Source organism: Hippoglossus hippoglossus, chromosome 20 (genome assembly GCF_009819705.1).
Source record: "Hippoglossus hippoglossus isolate fHipHip1 chromosome 20, fHipHip1.pri, whole genome shotgun sequence".
Lineage (NCBI taxonomy): Eukaryota > Metazoa > Chordata > Actinopteri > Pleuronectiformes > Pleuronectidae > Hippoglossus > Hippoglossus hippoglossus.
The window spans coordinates 8620592-8643573 of record NC_047170.1 but is presented as its reverse complement, the minus strand read 5'-3'; the positions used below and the strand labels follow the sequence as shown (position 1 = coordinate 8643573).

At 41.6% G+C, this 22982-nt stretch overlaps 2 protein-coding genes and 1 long non-coding RNA gene across 6 annotated transcripts in view; 2 read left to right on the top strand and 1 right to left on the bottom strand.

Annotated features, from left to right (window-relative positions):
- Positions 1 to 2931, top strand: part of ropn1l (rhophilin associated tail protein 1-like) — a 13449-nt gene extending 10518 nt beyond the window's left edge. Inside the window, exons 5-7 of one of the 3 annotated variants that reach the window (XM_034572292.1) lie at positions 500 to 661; positions 1254 to 1427; positions 2779 to 2931. In XM_034572292.1, the coding sequence (XP_034428183.1) occupies positions 500 to 661; positions 1254 to 1427; positions 2779 to 2916 (474 nt within the window). In that variant the 3' untranslated portion in view covers positions 2917 to 2931. Of the gene's footprint in view, positions 1 to 499; positions 662 to 1253; positions 1430 to 2778 lie in introns of all 3 variants that reach the window. The other 2 variants (XM_034572293.1, XM_034572298.1) reach the window with 2 other exon arrangements.
- The window catches only part of ankrd33ba (ankyrin repeat domain 33ba), a 27088-nt gene extending 4106 nt beyond the window's left edge, over positions 1 to 22982 (top strand). Inside the window, exons 2-7 of one of the 2 annotated variants that reach the window (XM_034572290.1) lie at positions 7654 to 8289; positions 18044 to 18173; positions 18446 to 18586; positions 20057 to 20198; positions 20277 to 20505; positions 21179 to 22982. In XM_034572290.1, the coding sequence (XP_034428181.1) occupies positions 7864 to 8289; positions 18044 to 18173; positions 18446 to 18586; positions 20057 to 20198; positions 20277 to 20505; positions 21179 to 21724 (1614 nt within the window). In that variant the 5' untranslated portion in view covers positions 7654 to 7863 and the 3' untranslated portion in view covers positions 21725 to 22982. Of the gene's footprint in view, positions 1 to 7502; positions 8290 to 18043; positions 18174 to 18445; positions 18587 to 20056; positions 20199 to 20276; positions 20506 to 21178 lie in introns of those variants that run through there. The other variant, XM_034572291.1, reaches the window with a different exon arrangement.
- LOC117753850 lies at positions 5912 to 19658 on the bottom strand. The gene is made up of 3 exons (XR_004612315.1): positions 19648 to 19658; positions 9838 to 9841; positions 5912 to 6054 (listed from the first exon to the last, which is right to left on the bottom strand). It is a non-coding gene; the product is annotated as an uncharacterized LOC117753850 (long non-coding RNA).

The window sequence follows — 22982 nt, the reverse complement described above, 5'->3', positions numbered from 1 at the left end:
TGATCATTTACCTCACACTGCTACTGCTGGAAGAGAAGCAATGGATTTAGTGCACTGCATATTTTCCAGAGCTGTGTGTTATTATCGGTTGTGTGTGTTTAATAACCACATTTGCTGAAACAATGTTTCCTGTATTTGCATATTGTTGCATTGTTGTCGCCCCCTCTCCCTTTGGATCATTAAAGTTTTACATTATTGTGAACCCATTTCCCCTCACCTGGGGAATGCTGTTGTGGTGGATCCATTAAAAGAAATGAATAATTAATATTTCCTTAAAGGTCAACACCTAAGCACCAGTCTTAACTTTGTGAGGATGCCTCTCTTCATGCAAGCGATTTTACTATTAGAGTTACTAACTTTGTAATTCTTAAAATTGTGTTTATTTTAGGAAATTGTCCTGTTGATTTGAGACAGAACCAATACTGCTGTTTATTTAAACCAATAACTGAATGATTACTTTCTCCTCAACTCCCCTAACCGCTACTTACTACATCCACAGCTGTCCCAGAAGACAACTTGCAGCAAGGAGGAACTGCAGAAGAAATGGGAGGGTCTGTGTTTACCATCGGATCAGATGGAGACCCTGCTGTCGCTGGGCAGCTTCAGCTCAGAAATTGACTGGATGGAGTTTTTCGCCCTGGGCTGCAGCGCTCTGGGAGGGGTGAGATGTTATATAAGGCCAGAGAGAAACGCTAATACCACTTTATACCACTTCCTTTGAGCCTCAAAACCCAATGTAAGGCCAAGCACAGCTGTGTTTTTTTTTCCATTCAACTTGCAGTCATCTTGTCTTATAGCGTTTAAACTAGCTCCAGGCGTCTGTGATCCAGACTTCTCTATCGGGGTCCCCAGACTCTGGAAAGAAAGAATAAATCCTTCTATGACTATGTGAGTCTTTGCAATTCTATTAAGCCCAGGATTGCTCAGAAGATGCACATAGAGCAGCAGAGACGGATCAAAGAAAATACCTTTAAGAACTTTGCGGATAATGACTTAGATACTGCAAAAGCAAATGCAGATCAGCATTAACAACGTCATGTGCTCAGTGTGAGGAGTAAGGAACATTTAGCTGCTGTGAATAGGGTCATTGAACTCTTTAACCACATGAGGGCAGTCATGTTCTGTAATGACAAGGTCGTTGTCAGTGAGCTAGTTTCATGTAAGTGTATTTGCAGTGTGTGCCTGTGCTCATCCTTAAATGCTGATTGTATATTTGTGTGTCACTTTTTTTAATGTGTGGTTCTCTTTCTCAGACCCTCAGGAGTTCTCTGAAGTTCGCCTGTGAGATCCTGACAGAGGATGAGGAGGACGGCACGGCGATGATCCCGTTTGACACCTTTGTGAAAATTTACACTTATCTGGCTCGCCTGGATGGGGACGTGCCACAGGACCACATTGACGACTTCCTCAGCAGCCTGCAGCCACAAGTGTAGGTGTCATTTGTGTGTGTGTGCATGTATTCTCCTGAGATGTCTACATGTATCTTGCGATAAACAGAGTGGATGTAGGCGGTGGCAAATTAGGCTATTTCAATAACGTCTCTTACAGTCTCTCACTTGTGCCTTTTTTTGACTTACTTAATATCTCTCTCTCTACCTCGGGATGACAAACATAGTTTTAAACATCAAAGTCCCACAATATCTTCAAAGAACTCTGTACTGCTTTAAAGGACCCATCAACACACACCCTCGACCAATCACGAGTCAGTCTCAGCTGTCAATCATGACGTTTAGCCCCATTTTGATAGTCAAGTCAAGATTGTTTATAAAGCGCAATTAGAGTTCTCTACAATAAATGAAAACAAAGAAAAATACAAGATTAAGTTCGTATAACAAATAAGCAATTTACTAGGAGCAAATTATAATCAAATCTGCTGGAAAACTAACCCTTGACCAAACATCAGCTTAATAAGAATAAACTCATATTTCAGGAAAAAATATTTTACGTCTGTCTTAACTTTTTAGTTCGGTCCATGTCCCATGAACTAACATAGAGAAGGGGTTTATGACCTGTACTGCAGTCAGCCACCAGGTGGCAATCGAGATGCGTTGGCTTGACTTTTGGGAGCTGTCATGTCTCCATCTTTATTTACAGTCTGTGGGTCACATCTATCCTGGTAGATAAATCTAAAAGAGTCAATTCTAGTTCTAGTCACCCAGAAAATCATAAACCATGTTATCATGCATTGATCAGCACAACTTTACAAGGCCAGGAGATAAAGTTGAAACACCAATCTGTTTCTTTCTGTTCCGACACCGTCCAGCGAACAGTGAGAAACAGGGTCATGTTTTTCTTAGAGCTCCATTGTTGTAGGATGTAGGGGGGGTGAACATGATGTCACTACAAAGGTGTTAGTGGTTAAGGAGTCTCAGCTCCGGGGTGGAGCTCGTTGCACAACCTTTACAGTTTCTCTGAGTTTGGCACGTAACGTCACATCTCCAGGGACACGATGAATGTAGCGGAGCAGTGCGATAGAGATGGGAGAAGAGAGAGTGGACACCGAGGTTCCCCTTTAGCGTTCCTCCCTGTAGCTGTTGCGTAACAGATTCAAGGGGAAGGACCAGGGGAAACATGATTCATGGCGTATTGTGCAGTTGCAGAACACAGATGTGTTGACATATGATGTACTGTTAGTGTCCTTGCCTCTTAACGAGCCTCTTGTCTTTCTAACTATTCATGTGTTACATATGTTGTATTGAGAGGTGTTTGTGTTGACAGATTTTACTTTAATTATTCATCTGTTTATTTATGATATATATTGTGTTGTAAATGTTCCAGGGAGCTCCAAACTGGGATGATAAAACCTCTGGACTTCATCCATCAGGACCACATGGACTGAACCTCCTGACTCATCAGACCTCGCCAGAGCCACATCAAGGCCTGAACAAGAACAGTGAAAGTGCATTTCAAAATTAATGTTGCTTGTTTAACAGTGAACAGCGAAGTATTGAATGTATTGCCATTGGCACAACCTATATTTGCCCAAAATGCATTTTAAACTGAGGATTTTATGTTCAACACATCTTAAAGTTGAGGTTGGATGAGCAAGCAATAACCACCAGATGCCTAACATGACAGGCACTTGTCAATCAAGCAATCACCTCCGAAGCATTTTCTTTTCTTTTAAGTCTCATCATCTTCTTAATGGAACAATAAACCTCGTAATTCTAAATCTCGAAATTAATTATTGAGACCTTAACTCCTTGTGAAAAGGAATATACAGGATAATTACTGTGTTTTTCAAGAGAAGTCTGTGGATTCCGAGGCAGTATCCTGCAGCCATTACATTTTAAGACACCTACACACTGGCTTCAACAGCGTTCCAGCAAGGTTGTGTGGGCGAGTGAACTTTAGTTCTTCTGCAAAGTGCCTTGGACTTTTATCATTTCGTGAAATTCATTGCTGTTTTGTTTCATTAGGGTAAAAGTATATATTGTTTAATCCTATGTAATATATTTTGTGGCATTATTTAATACTGATTTTTATCTATGAGCATTTGCAAAATATTCTCACAAAAAACAAAGTTCTTACATACGTGAGCACGCTTCTCAGACAGCACTTAATTAAGGGCCGTTGCAGGCTGATTAAAATGGATTAATTAACCCTTGTGGATTATTCAATTTCTCACATTCAACTTGAGAGCTAATGATTTTTCTGTCCCTGAATTCAAGTGTCGTCGTTAACTCGCGCATTGGACAATTTGATGGCTTAATTGATTAAATTGTGATGTGGAGACTTTCTAATCAGTTCAAATTAATAGACAGGATAGTAGAGGAGAACATTTTCAAGCAAATCCTCTCAGAAACCAACAGAAACCCCTCAGAACCCAGACATAAACACTGGATTTTGGTCACTTATTCAGTCACTAACAGTTCGGCGCTTGTGTCATAGAGGAGACTCATAGACAGATCTTTGTGCAGCGCCCTGCTCCAGGTATGCCACAGAAGAGACCATGGTGTGTTGGAGTGTTGTGGATGTTTGTGGTTTGAGGGGGAATACATGAATGACTGAATGAGGGAAGCCATACAGCAGCCTGTCTAAACCCACCATGTTGTGCTCGTGAGGTACATGTGGCATAAATAAGATCGACTGAGAAAGTTCATTTTAAAAATTATACTAGTCATTTCTTCATCTAAAACGGCTAATGCTTATGGTCAAAGACATATTTACAACAACCCGGATAATGTCTTAGAAGTTCTTGGAAATTCTTCTAATGTAATGCCGGCTGTAGCTCTGGAGGTAGAGAGGGTCGTCCACTCACCAGAAGGTCGTTGGTTTGATCCCTGGCTCCTCCACAAGAACAATCCTCGGGCAAGATACTAAACCCCAAATTGCCCCTGATCAAAAAAGTGCTACGTATAGAAGCGTTGTGCATTTGCTTGCGGTGAAATTGGTGACTTGTACTGTAAAAGCATTTTGAGTGGTCGATTAAACTGGAAAAGCACTATATAAATACAGTCTGTTAACATCTCAGGGTTATTGTAGTGACTGCATGGACATTTCATGCAACAAACAGTGGACTGCTTTTTCGGCTTAAACCTGTGTGGCCTTGGGTGACGGCTGGATTTGTAAGAAATCATCATGTCTGTGATGACTGTTGAACGATACTTCTTCCCAACCCAAATGAGACAGACAAGACAACAACAATCATACAAATTACACAGTCCTGTTTTTGCTGCTCTCTTGAATCTGCCACAAAGGGTTTGGGTTAAAAATAGTTCTTACAGTTTGGAGTGGCATACTCTCGGTAAGTATAGTTGTCTGAAAGAGCTGTGAATATATAATAAAATGACATAAATCTCACATTTACACGACACACATTCACAGAAGGGCTCCAGTCAGCTCCCTGTGGTTATCTGTCCACGGAACTTAGATCTTGTTCTGAGTCCCGGGTTGAGCTGATGCAATCGGCTCTGCAAGTGAGAGTGTTGCAAATGTTGTGCTGTTTACATTGTGTCTCAGTCTCACGTGAATTCATACGCACATCACAGAATATGAATCCACCTACATCAAAGTGAATGGACAAATCTGTTGTTTTCAATTGGCTGTACTTCTCTATGATGTACAGTAGTTTGAAATGCAACAGCATGCACATTGAGGGATATTTTACTTAGGACATATGAGAGGGGGGATTAAATCTACATGTTAGAAGTCCTTGAATGAACTACAAACACCCCACCAGCTGTGTTACTGAACAGACCTCAGAGCAAACACGAACATGTGAGAGGTCTTGTGGAACTGAGGTGTTCTCATTTTAAAAACAACCGCCTGTCTCCTTAATAAGTATTAATTGTTTCCTCCAATTTTGCTGGGGCTAAATAGCAGCCACTGATGCCAGTTTACGGTGTCAAATAAACCACTGCAAACGCTAATGGTTGATTTTTATTTCACAACACAGCTGTCTACACACATCTCCTCGACAAGAAAGAAAATAAAAACATGACTGACAAATGTAAAAGCCAAACATGCTAGGCTTTTATGGAAACTGTTAAGTGCTTTCCGGGCTGCTCGCAGGGTTTTATATTAAAATATTGATGGATTTCTGCAATGTAATTGACTCTAGTTACTCCCTCGTTTCCCCCGAAAATACCAGTTAATGCCAGATTTCCTTTTTACTAAGAGAGCTAATTGTTGGCTTCATGGCAGCTTTATCCCACTGAACATTTCACCGAGCAGCACTGCTGGAAACTGTAACACGGCTCAGCTTTGGTAACAGAAAATATTAGTGTTCAAAATGAAGGGTGTTGTCTGGACTGCATCCTGCTTAGGACATGTTAGACACATGTGTATCTCCAATGTTTCTCTAATATTTAGTTCCATTTAGCTAAAAGACATGCAGTCTAATTCAAAAGCCCAGCAGTAATTCCTGGTAATTTGTTATTTAAAAACAAGCTGATTCTACTCTATTTAGAGTCTTTATAAAGACGGACGACACATCTTCACTCCTTCCTGTTTTTCATAAATGAAGCCAAAATAGCCCCGATACAGGTGCGGCCATCTTGCGCTTTTTAAGCTTTTCTCCCTTTATACACAATCTATGGTTTGTGGTTTTTACTTACTTTTGATGCTTTGCTTTGCTCGATTTATACACAGATGTGTGATTTTATCTTATTTTGTCTTCCTCATATGAGTGGCTCTAGGCTGTATAAATGTATATAAAGGTGAACAACATGACTGCTCCCCAAAAGTATAGCTAAAGCATCTTAATTGCCTCCAAACTAAAAAGTCAAAGAACATGTTAAATATTTTATCACACTATTGTTTGTTCAAGTGCTCACTTTTCTGATACATTTGATGTGATTGACAGCTGGGACTGACTTGTGATTTGTCAACCATGTGCATCGACCAGAACTACTGTGGTTCCATCCCCTGATCGCTAATTTCAAGATGTCATCGTTCATATCCAGGATATTTTAGCTTAACTTCTGGATAGTGAGAGGAAGTGGTGACATGTCGTCCATCTTTAGATACAGTCCACAGTCTAGAGGGGGAGCCCCTTTTTCTTCCTGGTCTCTCATGATATTAATATTCCCCTTGCATGAGCACATATTCTGGTATAATGTTACAGTGCAGCTTTTAGGACCCACCCTGCATTACAGTGTAAAACACAGTACAACATCTCTATACTTGCACTGTACATGGGAGATGTATAAGTGAATCGGTGGATTGAAACCAAGTTCATGAGCTATTTACTAAAATTAGGATGCTGACTTTCACCTGAACTCTTACTTGACAAACTTTCAACTAATTCTAATACTGGAGATTTACAATTTATCTTTACTCTGTTGATTGTGTGTGTGGCTCGACCAGACAGTTACAACTTTCCACGGATAAATATATCTGTAGGATTGGAAACTGGCAGTCAGCCACACGGCAGCAGAACGATACCATGGAGATGGACGAGTCACACGAGAGTAGAGCTCTCAACGGGGGGTAGATGAAGTTATAATAAGGCTACACACACTGGGACTATTATGCAATTGTTTTCTTTCCATAACAGCTGATGTAATCAAAGTGAATTTATTAATTACAGAAACAAAAAAGTGATCATCCCTTGTAAATGTTCTGTGTAAGTTACACTCCACGTATTTGTTACCTCTAGAGTGGACGACTTATTATCAGGATGTCCCAAGAAGCATTTTTTTGTATTTATGAATTATGTCATGGGCCAAATCAAATTGTCTCATGGACCATATGGAGGCCAGAGGTTTCCCACCCCAGCCTTATACAGACTTGCTGGCCTATTGAGAAAGAGCATGTTTGTTTTAACTTCTGATACTGTACATTTTTAGGACATACTGATAAATACACATTAAAGTAAGTCAGGCACATATATAAATAATAAAGTTTCACTGGTGCTTCTAGAGAGAGCAATAATCCCTTATCAGAGAGAGAGAGAGAGAGAGAGAGAGAGAGAGAGAGAGAGAGAGAGAGAGAGAGAGAGAGAGGTCCCAGTCGCATCTAATCGGCTTACACGACTCTAGGTTAACACAGAACTGTCTCTCTCCACCCAACGTGGGACGGTCGTGTATCCTGCGCTTTATTTTCTGCTTTGGCTCCACTTTCCAGAGGCTTTACTTCCATGCATGTCTCCTCCGGACAGAACACCGCTCAGCGCAAAGATCTCACTTCCCTGGGAGCTTCAGATCTCAGGTGACAGCGGCTCTGTGAGGATGATCGGGAACCCGCTCTGACTGTACATGGTTCAGCAGATTAAGGGGTTTGTGTAATTAAAGCTCCCGCAGACGATGTAATTGTTTTACGAGAGTCTGGTCTTGGAGAGACAGCTCGTCCCATGCGTGCGCCCCCAGCGCGCCAGGCTGCGCTCCACCCCGAGGACGGTGCCCTAGACCCGGGGGTTAGATGGTTCTGATTACCGACGACAGGGATGGAGGAGGCGTCCGGGTCAAGCAGCTCCAGCTCCAGCAGCATCCGCAGCAAAAAGTCGGGGGAAGCGTCTCTCAGGTCCACCCGACCATAGAGGAAGAGCCGCCGTCCAACTCCGAGGATGACTACCCGAGCGAGGATGAGGACTATGATGAAGAGGAGGACGAATTCGAAGAAGTGGACTTAGAGGACTTGGATGACGGTCGCAGCATCGCGTCCGACGACTCCTTCTACCCGCCGGACGATGCGTTTGCGGACTCGGAGCGCACCCCGTCCCCGGACAGCCCGGAGCCCCTGTCCCTCTTCCAGGCGTGCTGCACCAACAACGCGGCCATCGTCCGGATCATGATCCGACATGGAGTGAAGGAGGAGCAGGTCAAGGAGTCGGACAAGAACAACAGGGTATGATGAACTTAATATGTAACACACTTCTTGACTCCACACACACAGGTTGCTGCAGATTCACTTATCAGGAGTTTGCATTGACTTCCATTCATTGTGGACAACTTAACCAAAACAGCATCCCTAATTTTAACCATCACCAATTCATACCTAACTCTAACCTTAACCTAACCCCAGTTCACATCATACCACTATAACCAGGACCAATTCATGCCTAACCCAAACCTTAATCTTACCAAACCACAATACACATCTTATCCCTAATCTCAACCATGTCCAATTCATACCTAAACCTAACCTTAACCTAAGCCAATTCCACATCTTACCATTAACCCTAACCAGTTCCCTCAGATATAAATTTTGTGCCTCATTATGACCAGGCTTTGGTCCCCATGGTCTACTGGTCAGAACAAGGTCAGTATTTACAGCAGAAAAGGTCTTAAATGCAACTAAAAGGCAACAAAAACGAGTACACATACACAACACAGACATACACCACAGTTGTTCACAACATGAATCAATTCTCTTGTCTGAACAGTGTGTGGGGGACAAGGTTCATTTATATTGGCTCCAGTTACATATCATAGCGTATTTGGTCTCATAACTGATCGACTATGGAGCAAGTAAGGATATAAAGTGATCTTCCTCAGCTGGACACTATATGTTTCACACTATATCTGTCTATCAAACTGAAGCGTCTGCCACCCTCCTGCCACCCAGTGCAACAGGTTCAGACAAGAAGCTTCACATTCAGTAGTTGTTGGAATAATTAAGCCTGAGCCTTCTGCAGTGACTTACTCACCTATTCCCAGGCCTTGGGAGAGGATCTGGTTTGACCTCTATTTAAAACCTTAACGTACTGTATGTCACAGGTTTAACGTAAGGATTATGCTCAGCCTCAGAGAAAACTTAAAGTTATTTACATCTTAATAATTATATATCTCATCTGCCAGTTGGTTTAAAAATGCTAAATTTTTCACCTTGTACATGTTAATAATTTTCCGCTCAATATCAGTGTTTTCTTTGTATGTTTCTGCAATGACCCACCTCAGTTTTCAGAGAGCGAGCAGCCTCAAGCGCTTTAAAAACAAACACAAGTCTCTGAAGGTCAGGAGAACACACACTCCTCTGTGTGTGTGAAAGTGTGCATGCTCAAACTTTTTGTGTGTGTGTGTGTTTGTATGACTGCATTTTCATATTCTATATTTGGACTCAATTTGTGTAATATACTAACAAAATGTCATTAAGGGCAGGATAAAAACATTTCGTAAAAAGCTTGAATTCCACAAAAGGGATGAAGCATTTTCTGTTACACTGATCTCGGGCTATCCGGGGATTTCATTTGTTTTATTTGTTAAGGTACATGAGAGTTGGGTCATAGCTGCCACCTTACATATTCACAAACCACAGTAATAATAGTAGCACCTCACATTTTCCTCATTCCCCTCCCTAAAGTCTGAATGTGGACATATAGGATATAAGGTTGTGGATAGGAAAAACACTCACTTCCAAAAAAGAGAAGGCTTATTCTACCTGCCCCCCCGTCACCACCCTCTGTGACCCAGGACCCACATAGCAAATTGTTCAATGAAGTATTGAGTAGCAGTTTACAGAAACACGAGGGTGCTAATTTCCTCCATCATCCATGCTGATATCCGCAGAAATAGCCCATAGTATACATAAAGTACACATATATATATCTTTTATAGTGTATGTGCATAATGTAGCCTATATGTATAACAGAAGAGTATGCAAGTTAAAAGCCAAAACTTTTCCCAAGTATACAGCCAGGAGGGAAGTTTTCCCATTTACAATTTTACCAATATCATACATAATCTTGATAATCTGCCATTTTTAATGATAAAGCACTCCTATGCCTCTGCTATTTTTTTCCCCTCAATGACTGAATATCTTATATTTTTCACTGAAGGTAATTTATCAATTTAATAATTACTGCTTTCTTAAAAAATATCAATATATGTAAAACATGTTTCCATTTGCACCTTGTAGAAAAAGGTCACTCCAGTCAAAGAACTGCAGCCCAGGGCGGAGAGATAAATCCATAATTATGGACTGCCAGACCAGCTTTCATTCATCTGGACATTTTGCTAATAGTAATTGAATTAGTTGGCACTGAGGCCTGTGCTGAATCCCATATTATTGTGCATTGTTGTGACTCAGTGTATTTGTGTTATTGTACTTTAGCGTTGGGCTCCTTTTTATCCAGGGAAAGCTGAGAGAGCAAGATTCACCATCACCTTTACATAGCTTAGCTTACTAGTACTTTTATACTACCTACATACAGATTCAGATACCTGCACTTGCATGTATACCAGTACATAAAAAAAAACACCAGAGCATATACAAATATGAACTTATATAATGTTGTTATAATGTAACAGCTGTGTGCTAGTAACCCTGTATAGAGGTCACAATTATTATCATTGTTGTGTGACCTGACTCATGTTAATCCCTTTGAAATACAAATACACAAAGAATGACGACCGTGGAACTTCTTGTATAATCTAGTTTGACAGTCATAACTGAAAAATTACACATATAAATAAATGTAGGAACACTAAACAAGTACTTCTTTTAAAAGCTGTTAAACTGCACACTCAGCATGAAATATTGCCAAACTGCTGACATCTTAACTAGTTGTGACTAATGCTATGCTACTGGAAATAACTTGAGTGGCAGTACAGTGTAACTGCTGTTTTTGGAGCAGTTGTCCAATGCCGTGTCGGTACCGGAACATCAGCTCTCCAGTGAAGCTGAGCTGTTTTCATAGCCCTGACCTTACATCACTAATCTGGGCCTCTAACCTGGAGGCTACCCCATCTGTCTTTGTCTCTTCTTCCCTTTCCCCTCCTCTTCTCTACAAACCGACCTCTTCCCTGAATGTACTGGATGTAATCACCGATGAGCTCATGGGGAGATAGAGTAGCATGACATCACTGGAATGCCAAAAAACCTCTCCTGTTGAGATCCCCCTGATTCTTAAGCCTTTTTCATTCCTAGCGATTGTATGTAGTATAGACAGTGTGCAGATATATGTGTTTATTCAGAATATAAAAAGATGCACAGAATGCGCAAAACCCAACAGAGAAAGGTCAAGGGTCCTACAGGCACGAGGATTAATTTGGCAAGCACCCCCACAACAAATGGTTGCATACAATGTGTGTCTCAGTGTGAGAGGCAAAGCAAGAAAGTTCCATGTTTGCACAGATAACCAGGATGTCTGCTATAGTGCACTCGCCGTTTGCTGACCTCAGGGTGTGTGCACAAAAACACAGACACAATAAGATTAAGCAACACATCTATTGGAAACACGCTGATGTGAATCTGCAAAGCTCATTAGTGTCCGTGCATGTGTGTGTGTTTCACATCCTGAAACATCCTAATATAGCAGACAGGTCGACAATGTGATGTGTGTAAGACAAAGAGAGGTGCTACAGTACATCCCAGGCCCGGCTGTGACCATTTGCAGCATGTGCTCCATTTCCCTTTTCTCTGGTCAGCAGTTTTTCAGTATAATGATTTGTTAATCTTGCAAGAGAAAGAAACTACGAGTTTTTGTCAAATTATATTTTATTTTATGAAACTTTTAACTATATATCAAAAGTATGATTGATATGCAATTGTCTGACTGTGCAATCATTCCTAAAATACATATCCTTCATGTAGTTCAAGCAGTTTGAATTAACACAAATATACAATCTGAAAAGATTTGGCTTTATTAATATTTTATTGACTATGTTTGGAAAAATAAAGATACTGTGAAGATACAAAATAAGATTGTATAATAGCCTGGCTAATCTGTTATATAAAAAATCAGGCATATTTAGGGAACTTGGGGCCTTGGCGGCGGTATATGTGCTCTTCTGAGTGTCATTCTAATCATAACTTGAGAATCTTTTTCTAGGCTTACTTAACTGCTTATCTAGCAGAAAGATTTGTGTCATTAAACATCTGTGTTAATCTTTTAGTACCTGTTGAAACCGTGTTCACTGGAATCCAGGTCACAACAAAACAAGCCAGACTTTAATTTACTAATCTGTCTCCTGTAGTATTAGAGGACAGGAAGTTTCAACTAAGCAAAGCATTAATACTAAATTTAACAAGAAACCTAACAATATATACATGATGTAGTTCGTATGGAGGTATGTGAATTTAGTTCTCCTTCAGAATCCCTGAATTCTCAGTGTTGTGACTGCTGCGATGCATGACATTTCAGCAACTATTGGCAATGTCTCGTAAGATGTAAAAAAGAGAACAAGTCATTCAACATGAGGGGTTATCCCAAATGAAAGTTGGACTTTTAGGCAACGTGTGTGTGTGTGAGTTTGAATGTGACGTATCAGATGAATACTGGTGTCCACTGGCACCTCTGATCCTGTTCAGGACAGTATGTGTCCCTCGTAGAGTGCATAAGCATAAAACTCAATACAAACGTACACACACATAAACACACACGCACACACATGCACACGGACACACACAGAATCCAATCAACTTGAATGAGGCCACCCTGCCAGGGCTGATACCTCTCTCTCTCTCTCTCTCTCTCTCTCTCTCTCTCTCTCTCTCTCTCTCTCTCTCTCAAACACACACACACACACACCAGATTCTCCAAATAGGCCGACATACAGTGACAAACCATTACAGATACAGTACACTGCAGGCCTGCCTGTTAAGACAGCATGTGACAGAGTCGACCACAGAGTGTCTGATGCACAAAGAGAGCGCCGACCAGCACGGATCGACCATCACGTCAACGGGCAGACAGACTGAATGAGCGACACGTGGGGGAAAGACAGAAATTTGGCACCACAGAGGGTGGCGAGCATGATGCTGCTAGCCAATATAGATAAGTGGAAAAATCAAAGCGACAGTCATACACATTTGATTTGATACAGCCGTGTGAACGCCCAGCTGCAGACAGAAAGACAACATAACAGGGAGGCTATTGACAGAAACACAGCCCAGTGTGTCTGTGACGCTTTTAGTGTGTGTGTGATTGAGGGCGGTCTAGAGGGTGTGTGTGTGTGTGTGAGAGCCTGTCTTTGAAGACAAAGATGTGCTATAGATTGTAAAAGGGGATGCTAAGTTTTGTATTTAGTTTATACAGAGGGACAGTTTGTTTGTCGCTCGTATGACTTGCAGGAGTTAGCTGAGACCATAGACTGTCTATAGAGATGGACGACCCGTGACCCAATACATGTCGGTCTCAGCTGTCATTCATGATGTTTCACCGCATTTTCTATAGTATCAAATAACTAATTAAAACCAAACTTACCAGAATAATGAACACTGTGATAAGAACAACCTTAAATGACAGAAACCATTTACTTTGTTCAGTTCATGTCCAACCCACTAACATGGAGGAGGCAGGATTCATGATCTATGCTGCAGCCAGCCACCAGGCGGCGATAGAGATGTCTTCCATCTTTATATATAGTCTATGGCTTAGACCAGTACTTACTTGAAAAAGTCAGTCTTTCTTTAGGAAACAAAAAGGAAGCTAGATTGTTTTAGTTCACACTGGTTCAGGAAACAAACATGGGAGCATCTTGGTTACATGGTGAGAGACCAATATTAGACATTATGTGGAGATAAAACCGGCTTCTCCTTGTTTTGGATGCTGTCTTGGATAATACTGCAAATTGTTTTCTTTTTCTGGGCAGGTATTTGATTATCTGCAATTTAAAACCCATTGGAAGAAACTGTAAATTGATTATCAGTTATAATCTATATATATGGGATGCAGTGTGTCACTGTTGTTGGAGCCAATTATCATTACAGCATTCTCACCTCAACAGTAAATACTCAGTCCCTCCCCCTCTCTTTGTGTCTGGCTCACTGATAAGGCTAAGCCTTTCTATTCTTAGTCCTGGATATCCCCCAGATTACTGAGGCTGTGTGTGTGTATGTTAGTGTCTTTCCCTGTGTTTATGTGTCTACATGGCATAATAATAAGATGTCAAGAATTCTTGTGTGTATGTATCTGTGTTCAGATTGAATGAGAGCTCACTGACGTAATACTAATAATACTTCCATTTTTCAAGCAGAATACTTTCTTGCATCAGGATAAGTGTTCCAAAATATTGAACTACTTTTTTTACAGCAGCTTTAAAGCAACACTATGTAACTTTTACTGAGGAACAGCGCCCTCTGCAGCCAAACATGATGACCAATTCTGTTGTAGTTTGTGCGTTTGTTGTATGATTAAGGTGTGCCAAGTAGAAAACTGAAGAAAAGGGTCTGTGTTTGCGTGTATGTTTGTGTCACAGAGAAAATGGGACGTTGTGTGATGGAATTGCTCCAGACGAGCTGCGGGGCATGTTTCTAAAGTACAACACTGCCAGGCTGGAGGGCTGCCAATTATGTGTGTGCGTGCATGTGAGACAGTAAGCGAGAGACAGACGATGTCTACATGTGTGTGTCTAGGTTTAACCAGGTAGAGTTCTCTGGCGCGGTGCCGCTGTAAGTGAATTTCTCCCAGACAATCCGCCAGTTACTCCACAGGACCTCTCTCCACCTCAAAACTTTCAGGGCTGAGAACACTTAACGGGACTGCATCTGGAGCTGGATGACAGCCAGGCATGTTTTACTTCTGTATCTAACAGGTAAACAGATCGAGGATCTTCTAAATTGGGGGCCACAATTTACACAAAGGGGACAATTATTTGTATATCACACCCATGCACAGTTCCTGATTCAAGTTGCACATTTTAGTAACTCCTTGTGTACTGTTAACTCTATTGCTTTGAGCAAAGCCACACATCATTTAATATATTTTGAAAATTGTGCCTTGTTCGAGCACATTGTCAGCATTTCCCACAGAATGAATTCAATATATTGCGATAACTGGGATGCACACGCATGAAGGTTCCTTTCAAACTCAACAGATTACGAGTGACAGGTACTCAGACTAAAGAGGGAAATACAAATTCTCGCGTAAGAGAATGCCACAACTGCAGCTGAAACTATGAGGCCAGTCTGCGTGGTTGTTAAAAACGTTACGGACCACAGTTACAGTACAGTTAGAGATCTCGCTAAGAGAAGTGTAAAAATTGTTTTGTTTAACTATAAAACTGTGGCAGGACAAATTTGAATATGGCGGTAATATAATTGAAGCTGTCGTAATAGGATTTATCAGACCATCACATGTTGTGGGGATATTTCATTGTCCTGATAAATTTGCTTTAGATTGGTCACATGTTGATGTGACATGATGCAGACAAACATTTAGCCTTGATGTTGGTTAAATTACACTATAGGTTATTTTACGTTTAACGTTAGTGAGTGGAGATATTCTGAATTTGGAGATCCACATTTAACTTCATTATTTCACACACGTCAGTGTTTGCATGTGTCCTCATTCTTGTTACCACCTCAGGACGTTTTCCATGATAATCACTGATCTTGTCAGTAGACCTCATGGGGACCAAAGCCTGGTCCAAATCAGGCAAAAGTTAATTTCGGAGGTCTTAGTTAAGGTTAGTGGTAAGATGTTGGTTAGTGGTTAGGTTAGGGATAAGATTTTTGGTTTGGCTGTTCACCATGAATGCAAAGCCCAAATAAGGACAGCTCTGCAAACTTTGTGTTTGTGTGTATGTGTGTGTAGGAGTTGTAGAAAGACACGGGAGAGGCTGGCACAAACTTTGTAAACTTGTTTAAACCTTCAGGCCCTCTCTGTGCCAATCCTGTTCATTTGTATTTTTATTCTTCTCAGTGAGACAGAACGTTTTATCACATTCATACCAGAATTTGGAAAAAATTATTCAGTGGAGTAACACAGTGTGCTGCTTTGACACCAAGACAAAAAATCCTTGAAGGGGGTTACATTTAATAAATTTATGAAGAGAACATTGTGTGACTGGAGTAGGTTCACAAATCAAGTCGGCTGAAGGAACATTAACTGTGGAACAAATTGTAAGTTTTTAACTTGTCATGGTAAAATATTCTTCACACACATATTCACATAGTGTTGTGTCACATATGTTCAGTGCTCCACTGCGGTGGCTTGCGGTGATGTGTACACATAAGTGAGCAGGGCTGCAGGCTCCTGTATACCTGCTGCCTCTTAAAGGGGAATTCTCATATTTTTCAACCTGGGCCCTGTGTTTATAAATGTGGGTGTGTAGATTTGTTGGCACTTATAAAAACTTTGGAATGTGTGTGTGCATGTGAGACAGTACCTATAATCTTATGGGGCAATTGTGATATTAACTGGACACGAAATGTCCGCTTAAAATGTATTTTTTTTCAGAAATACAAAACTCAAATTGTTAGTCAAGGTCTTTACTAACAGTCTGGAAACATTGCATGAGATTCTGAGCTTTGCAACTGTGCAGCACCTAGTTCTGCTTGTTGCCTCTCTCTCTCTCTCTCTCTCTCTCTCTCTCTCTCTCTCTCTTCGTTTGCTTTTCAGTTAGTAGGACCTCCTCGTCCATGTACTCCAGCTCAAACAAGAAGGTCATTGAAAAGAAATGCTTCATCGACGTTGTCCACGTCAGAAAAAGTTTCTGAGTTTCTCTGAATAAAATCCAAACTCCTCTCTTCAATTCTCACTCTCCTTTCCACCTCCATCTTCCTGGATCAACTCAAATGTCAGGAGACTTGAGAGTGAGACTTCTCATTGAGCGAGACATGTGTAATGTTGCCATAATGTTAGCAAAGAGCCAGAATAACAATTTTGTATTTGTGAATATTTTGTCAACCTTCGCAGTTGCCCCATGAGAATACATTGTAGCCAAGCACTGCCGTGTCATGTCGTGGCTTCTGGCGGAGGTGGTATACCGGACCGAAGGTTTTAATGCCGCTACCACTCATTTACATACCCACATTTATAAACATTAGGCTCATGTTGAAAAAATTCTGGAATTCACCTGTAACATATAGGAAGCAAAGGAGTACAGGCCGAGGAAGAACCCAATAACTTTTGAAGTGGATTTGATTCTTTGACATGGCGAGATCGGGCATTCGCCTTGGCGTAGCTATGCTCTCTCCGAAGACCCCCTCTAGTTCTCCATACTCTATTCCTATTCGTTACATATATTTATCAATTGTGAACTGATTTCCTGTATGAAAATATGTATTCCATTGATGCTATGACCCATCTATAATGAAAGACATTTCTTTCTGTGTATATAGAAATACATTTTACATGACATATCTATTGAGAACTCTGTGTTCCGAAATCCTACATGCAGGCCCCCCCCCTCCCACCTCTCTTCTCTCTCTGGTGGTAAACTTGTTTGTTTTGGCCCGGTGAAACTGTGTGCACCCTCTGGAAGGTACTCAACTTTTACACAAATTTTCCAGGACTCAAACACCCTCCAAACGGGCATAAACTCACATTCACAGACTAACATTTACACATCCTGCCACACACAACACATCAAAGGGTGCCTATTCTGGTATGGACACACGCAGGTAAACAAACGCACACAAATGCTCACTGAAAAAACAGCAACAGAAGCAGAGACAGCTTATTTTTCCACCGAGTTCAGGTTCTCAGTGAAAACACAACAGATGTCGTACTTTTAAAAGATGCACCGCTATGATCACTTTTTATTTCATGTAACTTCTATATGTCAGCATTTTACTGCAGCCTGGCTTTGGCAAGTTTTTTTTTTTGTTACCGGAACAATTTTGCTGAATCTTAACATAAGCCTTTCACCCTTTGCCTTGTATATTAACTCCTCCATCTCTATTTTGTGTCCTGTCACTTTTTTATTCATCACAGACAGGGCTGTTGTTTGCATGCTACCAGGGTTACGTGGATGTTGTCATAGCGCTGTCTCAGTGTCCGTATCTGGATGTCAACTGGCAGGACAGCGAGGGGAACACGGCTCTCATAACTGCTGCTCAAGCAGGTAAGTTGCACGCGTACGCACACAGACGGACACAGTAATATATCAGGCTTAGATACACATCCACACAGGCATTTACGTACCACGTGAACACATGCACACGCAGATACAAATACACACCGCATGCTGACTAATGCTGACACAGGTGAAGACACACAGACGAGCAGAAAAAACACGTCGGTACTGCTGTGAATGTGGTTTTGTCTAAAATATGGTGGACAATGTGGAAATGTGACCCACAGTTAATATCTCCCCCTGTTGTGTTCTTCTTCAAGGCCACATAACCATCACCAACTATTTGCTGAACTACTACTCTGGGTTGGACATCGAGAGGAGGAACTGCCACGGCTTCACCCCTCTGATGAAAGCTGCCATGCAGGGCAGAGTGGAATGTGTGCGCTCGCTCATGATGGCAGGTGAGGCAAATGTGCAAAACTGTAGCTGTCGGATTTCATACACGCGAACACAAACACAAACTCGGCGTCGGAATTGAATGTGTTGCACTGTCTGATTCTAAATTTAACACATTACCTAGATTCTCTGGCCAGATCTTTAGGGAATTATTTGCTTTATCATTCTCAGCAGCAATGTTGAACAGACGGACAATTTGAAAATGGTTTGGCAGTTATTAGATGAGAACTCTCCTTTGGAACAAATGGAATTATAGGAGGCCAGGGTTTTTAATTAACAGGATTTCAGTTTAACTTTGGTGATGGGCACAACACCTTCCGATTCATTTTTCAGTTTTATTCAGTTTGGCTTACAGGCTGGCTTTTAACTTGTCTCTTCGGCTGTCATGCATTCATGATACTATTCTCTGCATGGGTTTGTTGTGTTGCATTCTTCACACAGTACCTCTTTCTTCCTATTGTCACTGAGCCTGAATCCTAAATATCGCCATTACAATTTGCATTTTCATCTCGTCTGCCCTCTGGATAGTCATGTGACCAAACACTGGTTGGAGCCAATCCCAGCTGACAGTGGGCAAGAGGCGGTTTACACCCCTGGAAAGATCACGAGCATATAGAAACAAACAACCATTCATGCTACTGTCTAAATCATAGACTGTATATAAAAAAATGCACAACTGTCCTTCCTTGAAACCAAAAAATAGAGCCAAAATACCTTGGGTATGAATGCTACCATCTTAGTGCATTTGTAGAAAGAGTTTGTGCAGTAATGATCAGGGAATGGAGCTGAGGTGTCCAGGTCTCACTGATACATGCTCAACTGATAGTCAGTCAATCTCAGCTGTCAATCAGGATGTTGGGTCCTGTTTTTATAACATCAAACAACTAAATTCATCCAAATTTATCAGTGTGAGAAGAACTACCTCAAATTACACAAACCATCTTTGAGAACATATATTTAACATCCATTTGGAGTTTTTTAGTTTGGTCCATGTCCCATTAACTAACATAGAGGAGGTGGGGATTATGATTTATACTGTAGCCAGCCACCAGGTGGCGAGCGAGACACTTTGGCTTCACTTTTAGGGAGTAGTCATGTCGCCCTACAGTCTATGGCCTAAACGTGACTGCTTGGTTGTCTCTTTATTGTGGTTGTAGATGATGACCAGATATATTAAATTGCACATGTTGACATCAAGATAAAGACAGAGATTAGATTAAATGTGCAGCACTAATATTTTGGGCATTTGGGGATTTTGGCCCTGTGAGATTTGCATGATGGTGTGTGCAAGTTCTCCTAAATAATTAGTCACAAACTTTTGAATCTTCAATCATTCCTCTTCCCCTCGTCATCACTTCTAAACACAACCAACACAACGTCTGCCTTGTTATCCTTTTTAACCTGTATACTTGTGTATCCACCCTCTGCCATTCTCTCTCCTTGACATTTTCTACTGTATTTGTTGCGTCCACCAGGGGCCGCCCTGAATGCCAAAGACTTTGGCCGCCACTTGACTGCCAGGGACTGGGCCTTATTTACGGGCCGTTACGAAACCGCCTGGGTGATGACACGTCTGATGGAGCGGCCTTTTCCCAACCAATTCTGTGAATCATACAGGTAAAAGGGTTAGTCAACTGTGAGCAACAGCATGAACTAAGCATGTGAGAGTCACTTACCCTCAGTGTCTCTGTGCAGCGGATTTATGTCGAACTTGCTCCCCCTCAGTCTAGAGTGGCCCCCGCTGACGTCACTGGTGACCAAATCCCAGGAGCCCCGGGGCTGTCTGCAGCGCTTGTCCGACACCATTCGGAAAGTCTTCAGCATCGCGAATGTCACCAACCCTGAAGAGGAGGGCGCCATCGACCACATGGTTTCTATCACAACGGCAATGAGGAGCCCCGCCATTGCTGTGGCGTGCCATACAGTGAGTTACGGAGCACCAGATCCCTTCCTTTAATTAATCAGCGTTAGACAGAATCCCACATGTTTGTCGCTGAATGCCTCACAACAAGCACATTTGAAACAAAGGCTGAGATAAAGTGAACCAATGAGTAACACTACTGTGTGGGATAAGGAAGAATAAGTCTCCCTCTGCATTATTCCTGGTGGCATCTGCACACATGCATAGTTGGAGATGCCTGCTCATTTCCTATAAATGCTCATTTCCTTTATAAAGCAGCCAGACAATCTTGTACGGTATGAAAATCACTTTCTACAGGCTTGAAATTTGACAGTTGATGTTTGTGTGTTTAGCATTCATGTGCAAATGTAGGATAATGTGGGTCTGTCACGGCTGTGTCAGAGAAGTGATGTGCAAATTAACGGATACTATTGTAGTAATAATGCTATTAAAAGGCATTAATCAATATTTTGTTTAATTTACAAAAATCAGCTTTTTCATGGGATTAGTTGATACTAATTAAAGGATATAATTAACGGCAGTCTTTTCCGATAAGCAGGTTATTTATGCAAGATTATCTCAGTTCTTTTCATTAATAAATAAAGAATTCTGGTATTGCTACTGAAGTGCCATTGATATTATACTACCAGATTATAGTGAGTAAGTAAAACCACTGAGCGACTGATTTTTATTTCAGGTGTGTCCTGACAGTCCCCCAAGTGTGGGAAAACGGCACTATGCAGTTCCTGAGATCATTCGCCAGCAGCGCGCCAAAGAGCTCCGCTCCGTCAACCCTGACAGGGTAGATGGACACCTCAAACTCTTCCAGAACTCCCGGGTCACGCTCGTGGCCAAGCACTCTGCAGACCGCCGAGCCAGCCTCCAACCCCAGAGCCTGGTGCCCCGACAGAGGAGCTCCAGCCTGGGCCTGGGGGCTTACAATGAAGCCCTGGAGCTGCGGAGAACCAGCCTTCTGCCTGTGCACATGGTGCTGAGGAGGAGCAGCGTCAGGCCCGGCTTCAGCATCCCCAAACTGAGGGTCTCCAAGGCCCCCGCACCCACTTACGAACCGGAAAAGGTCCGGAGGAAGAGCAGCGCCAAAGATGGAAGCGGGCACCTGCTGCAGATCCCGAAGTGGCGGTACAAGGAGCTAAAAGAAGAGAGGAGGAAAGCAGAGGAGGCAGAGAGGAGGAGGCTGGAGGCCGTAACCAAGAGACACCTCGCTGCCGGGAAAAGGAAATAATATCATAGCCTCAAAGGATGTGATGATGTTCAGTAAACCTAAACTTAATAGAGTTTTAAGCTGGACAAGCCATGAAATTAAACTATTTGGTCTCAAGGTGTTTTCTACAATCTTCACGCTCAGGAGGAGACTCGAATTACCAGCAGTGTTCCTGAAAGAGGACGGTAGACTGAAGGTTGCAGTAGTCTGCTCTATGCTGCATCCTGAAATGTTCTAAACAAAGATGCAGGTTGGCCTCTTCAAAAGGGGTTTTACACTAGATTCTATGCGAAGCTCAGTGACACCCAGGGGATTTGACACTTGAAATGTTTTAGGTAACTTATTTTTCATATTTATTGCTTTGTAATTGACGGTCAAATCTATTTTTTGTTACTCTTTGGATGCTTGATACACCAGTGTTTTTGTAAAGCAATTAATACACACACACTCACTCGCTCAGACTGTAACCACAGCAGGAATGTGTTCATCTTTCTTCTTAAACGAATGGAAGCAATTCATTGAAGATGTTATGGAATAATGTCTTTAAAATATTCAGTGGAGAATACTGATAGGGGCATTTCATATTGCCTGAGAATGCGAAACTTAAGCTTTTATAGAATGTAATGTCATTGTACAGCAATATTTGTTAATATTTTTTGTTTAGCTTTACGACAAATTTTACTGATACTGATTATAGATATTTTATATTAGAGAACTTTATTTTTTATTCAACATGAACTTTTTTCACCTACTGACGTGTAAAGAGTTGTGTTTTCTAGTCTTAACCTTTGGGACCAAGACTGAAATGTAGAGCACTGCTGTGATGTTGCATCTCACCAGGTGGGAAGAAAGTTTCAAAATTCTCTCCCATGAACTGTTTACATTGCAAAAACCACATTAACACTGGTTATATCAGTGACTCTTCGAGTATCATGCAACGACGACTCCAAGATGTGTGCATTCGGTGTAGAGACGATGAGGATGAGGTGAACGAAATAAAACACCTCTGCTAACAGTAACCTTGGATGTGTTGTAATATTATCATGATTTCAAATGCCTCAGAAAATCATGGAAACGACAAGATGATGTGTATCGAGCTGAAAATATGTGTGTGTGTGTGTGAATGCCGGGTTACTGAAACACTTTGCTTGAATCAAGATGGAAACACACGATGTGACATGAAGGCCTGTGGTGATGTAACCACGTGCTTGCGTAATTTCACCACTCTAGTAGACAGCCATTATAAATCCAGAAATTGCAGTATTTAGGAGTTGAAAAA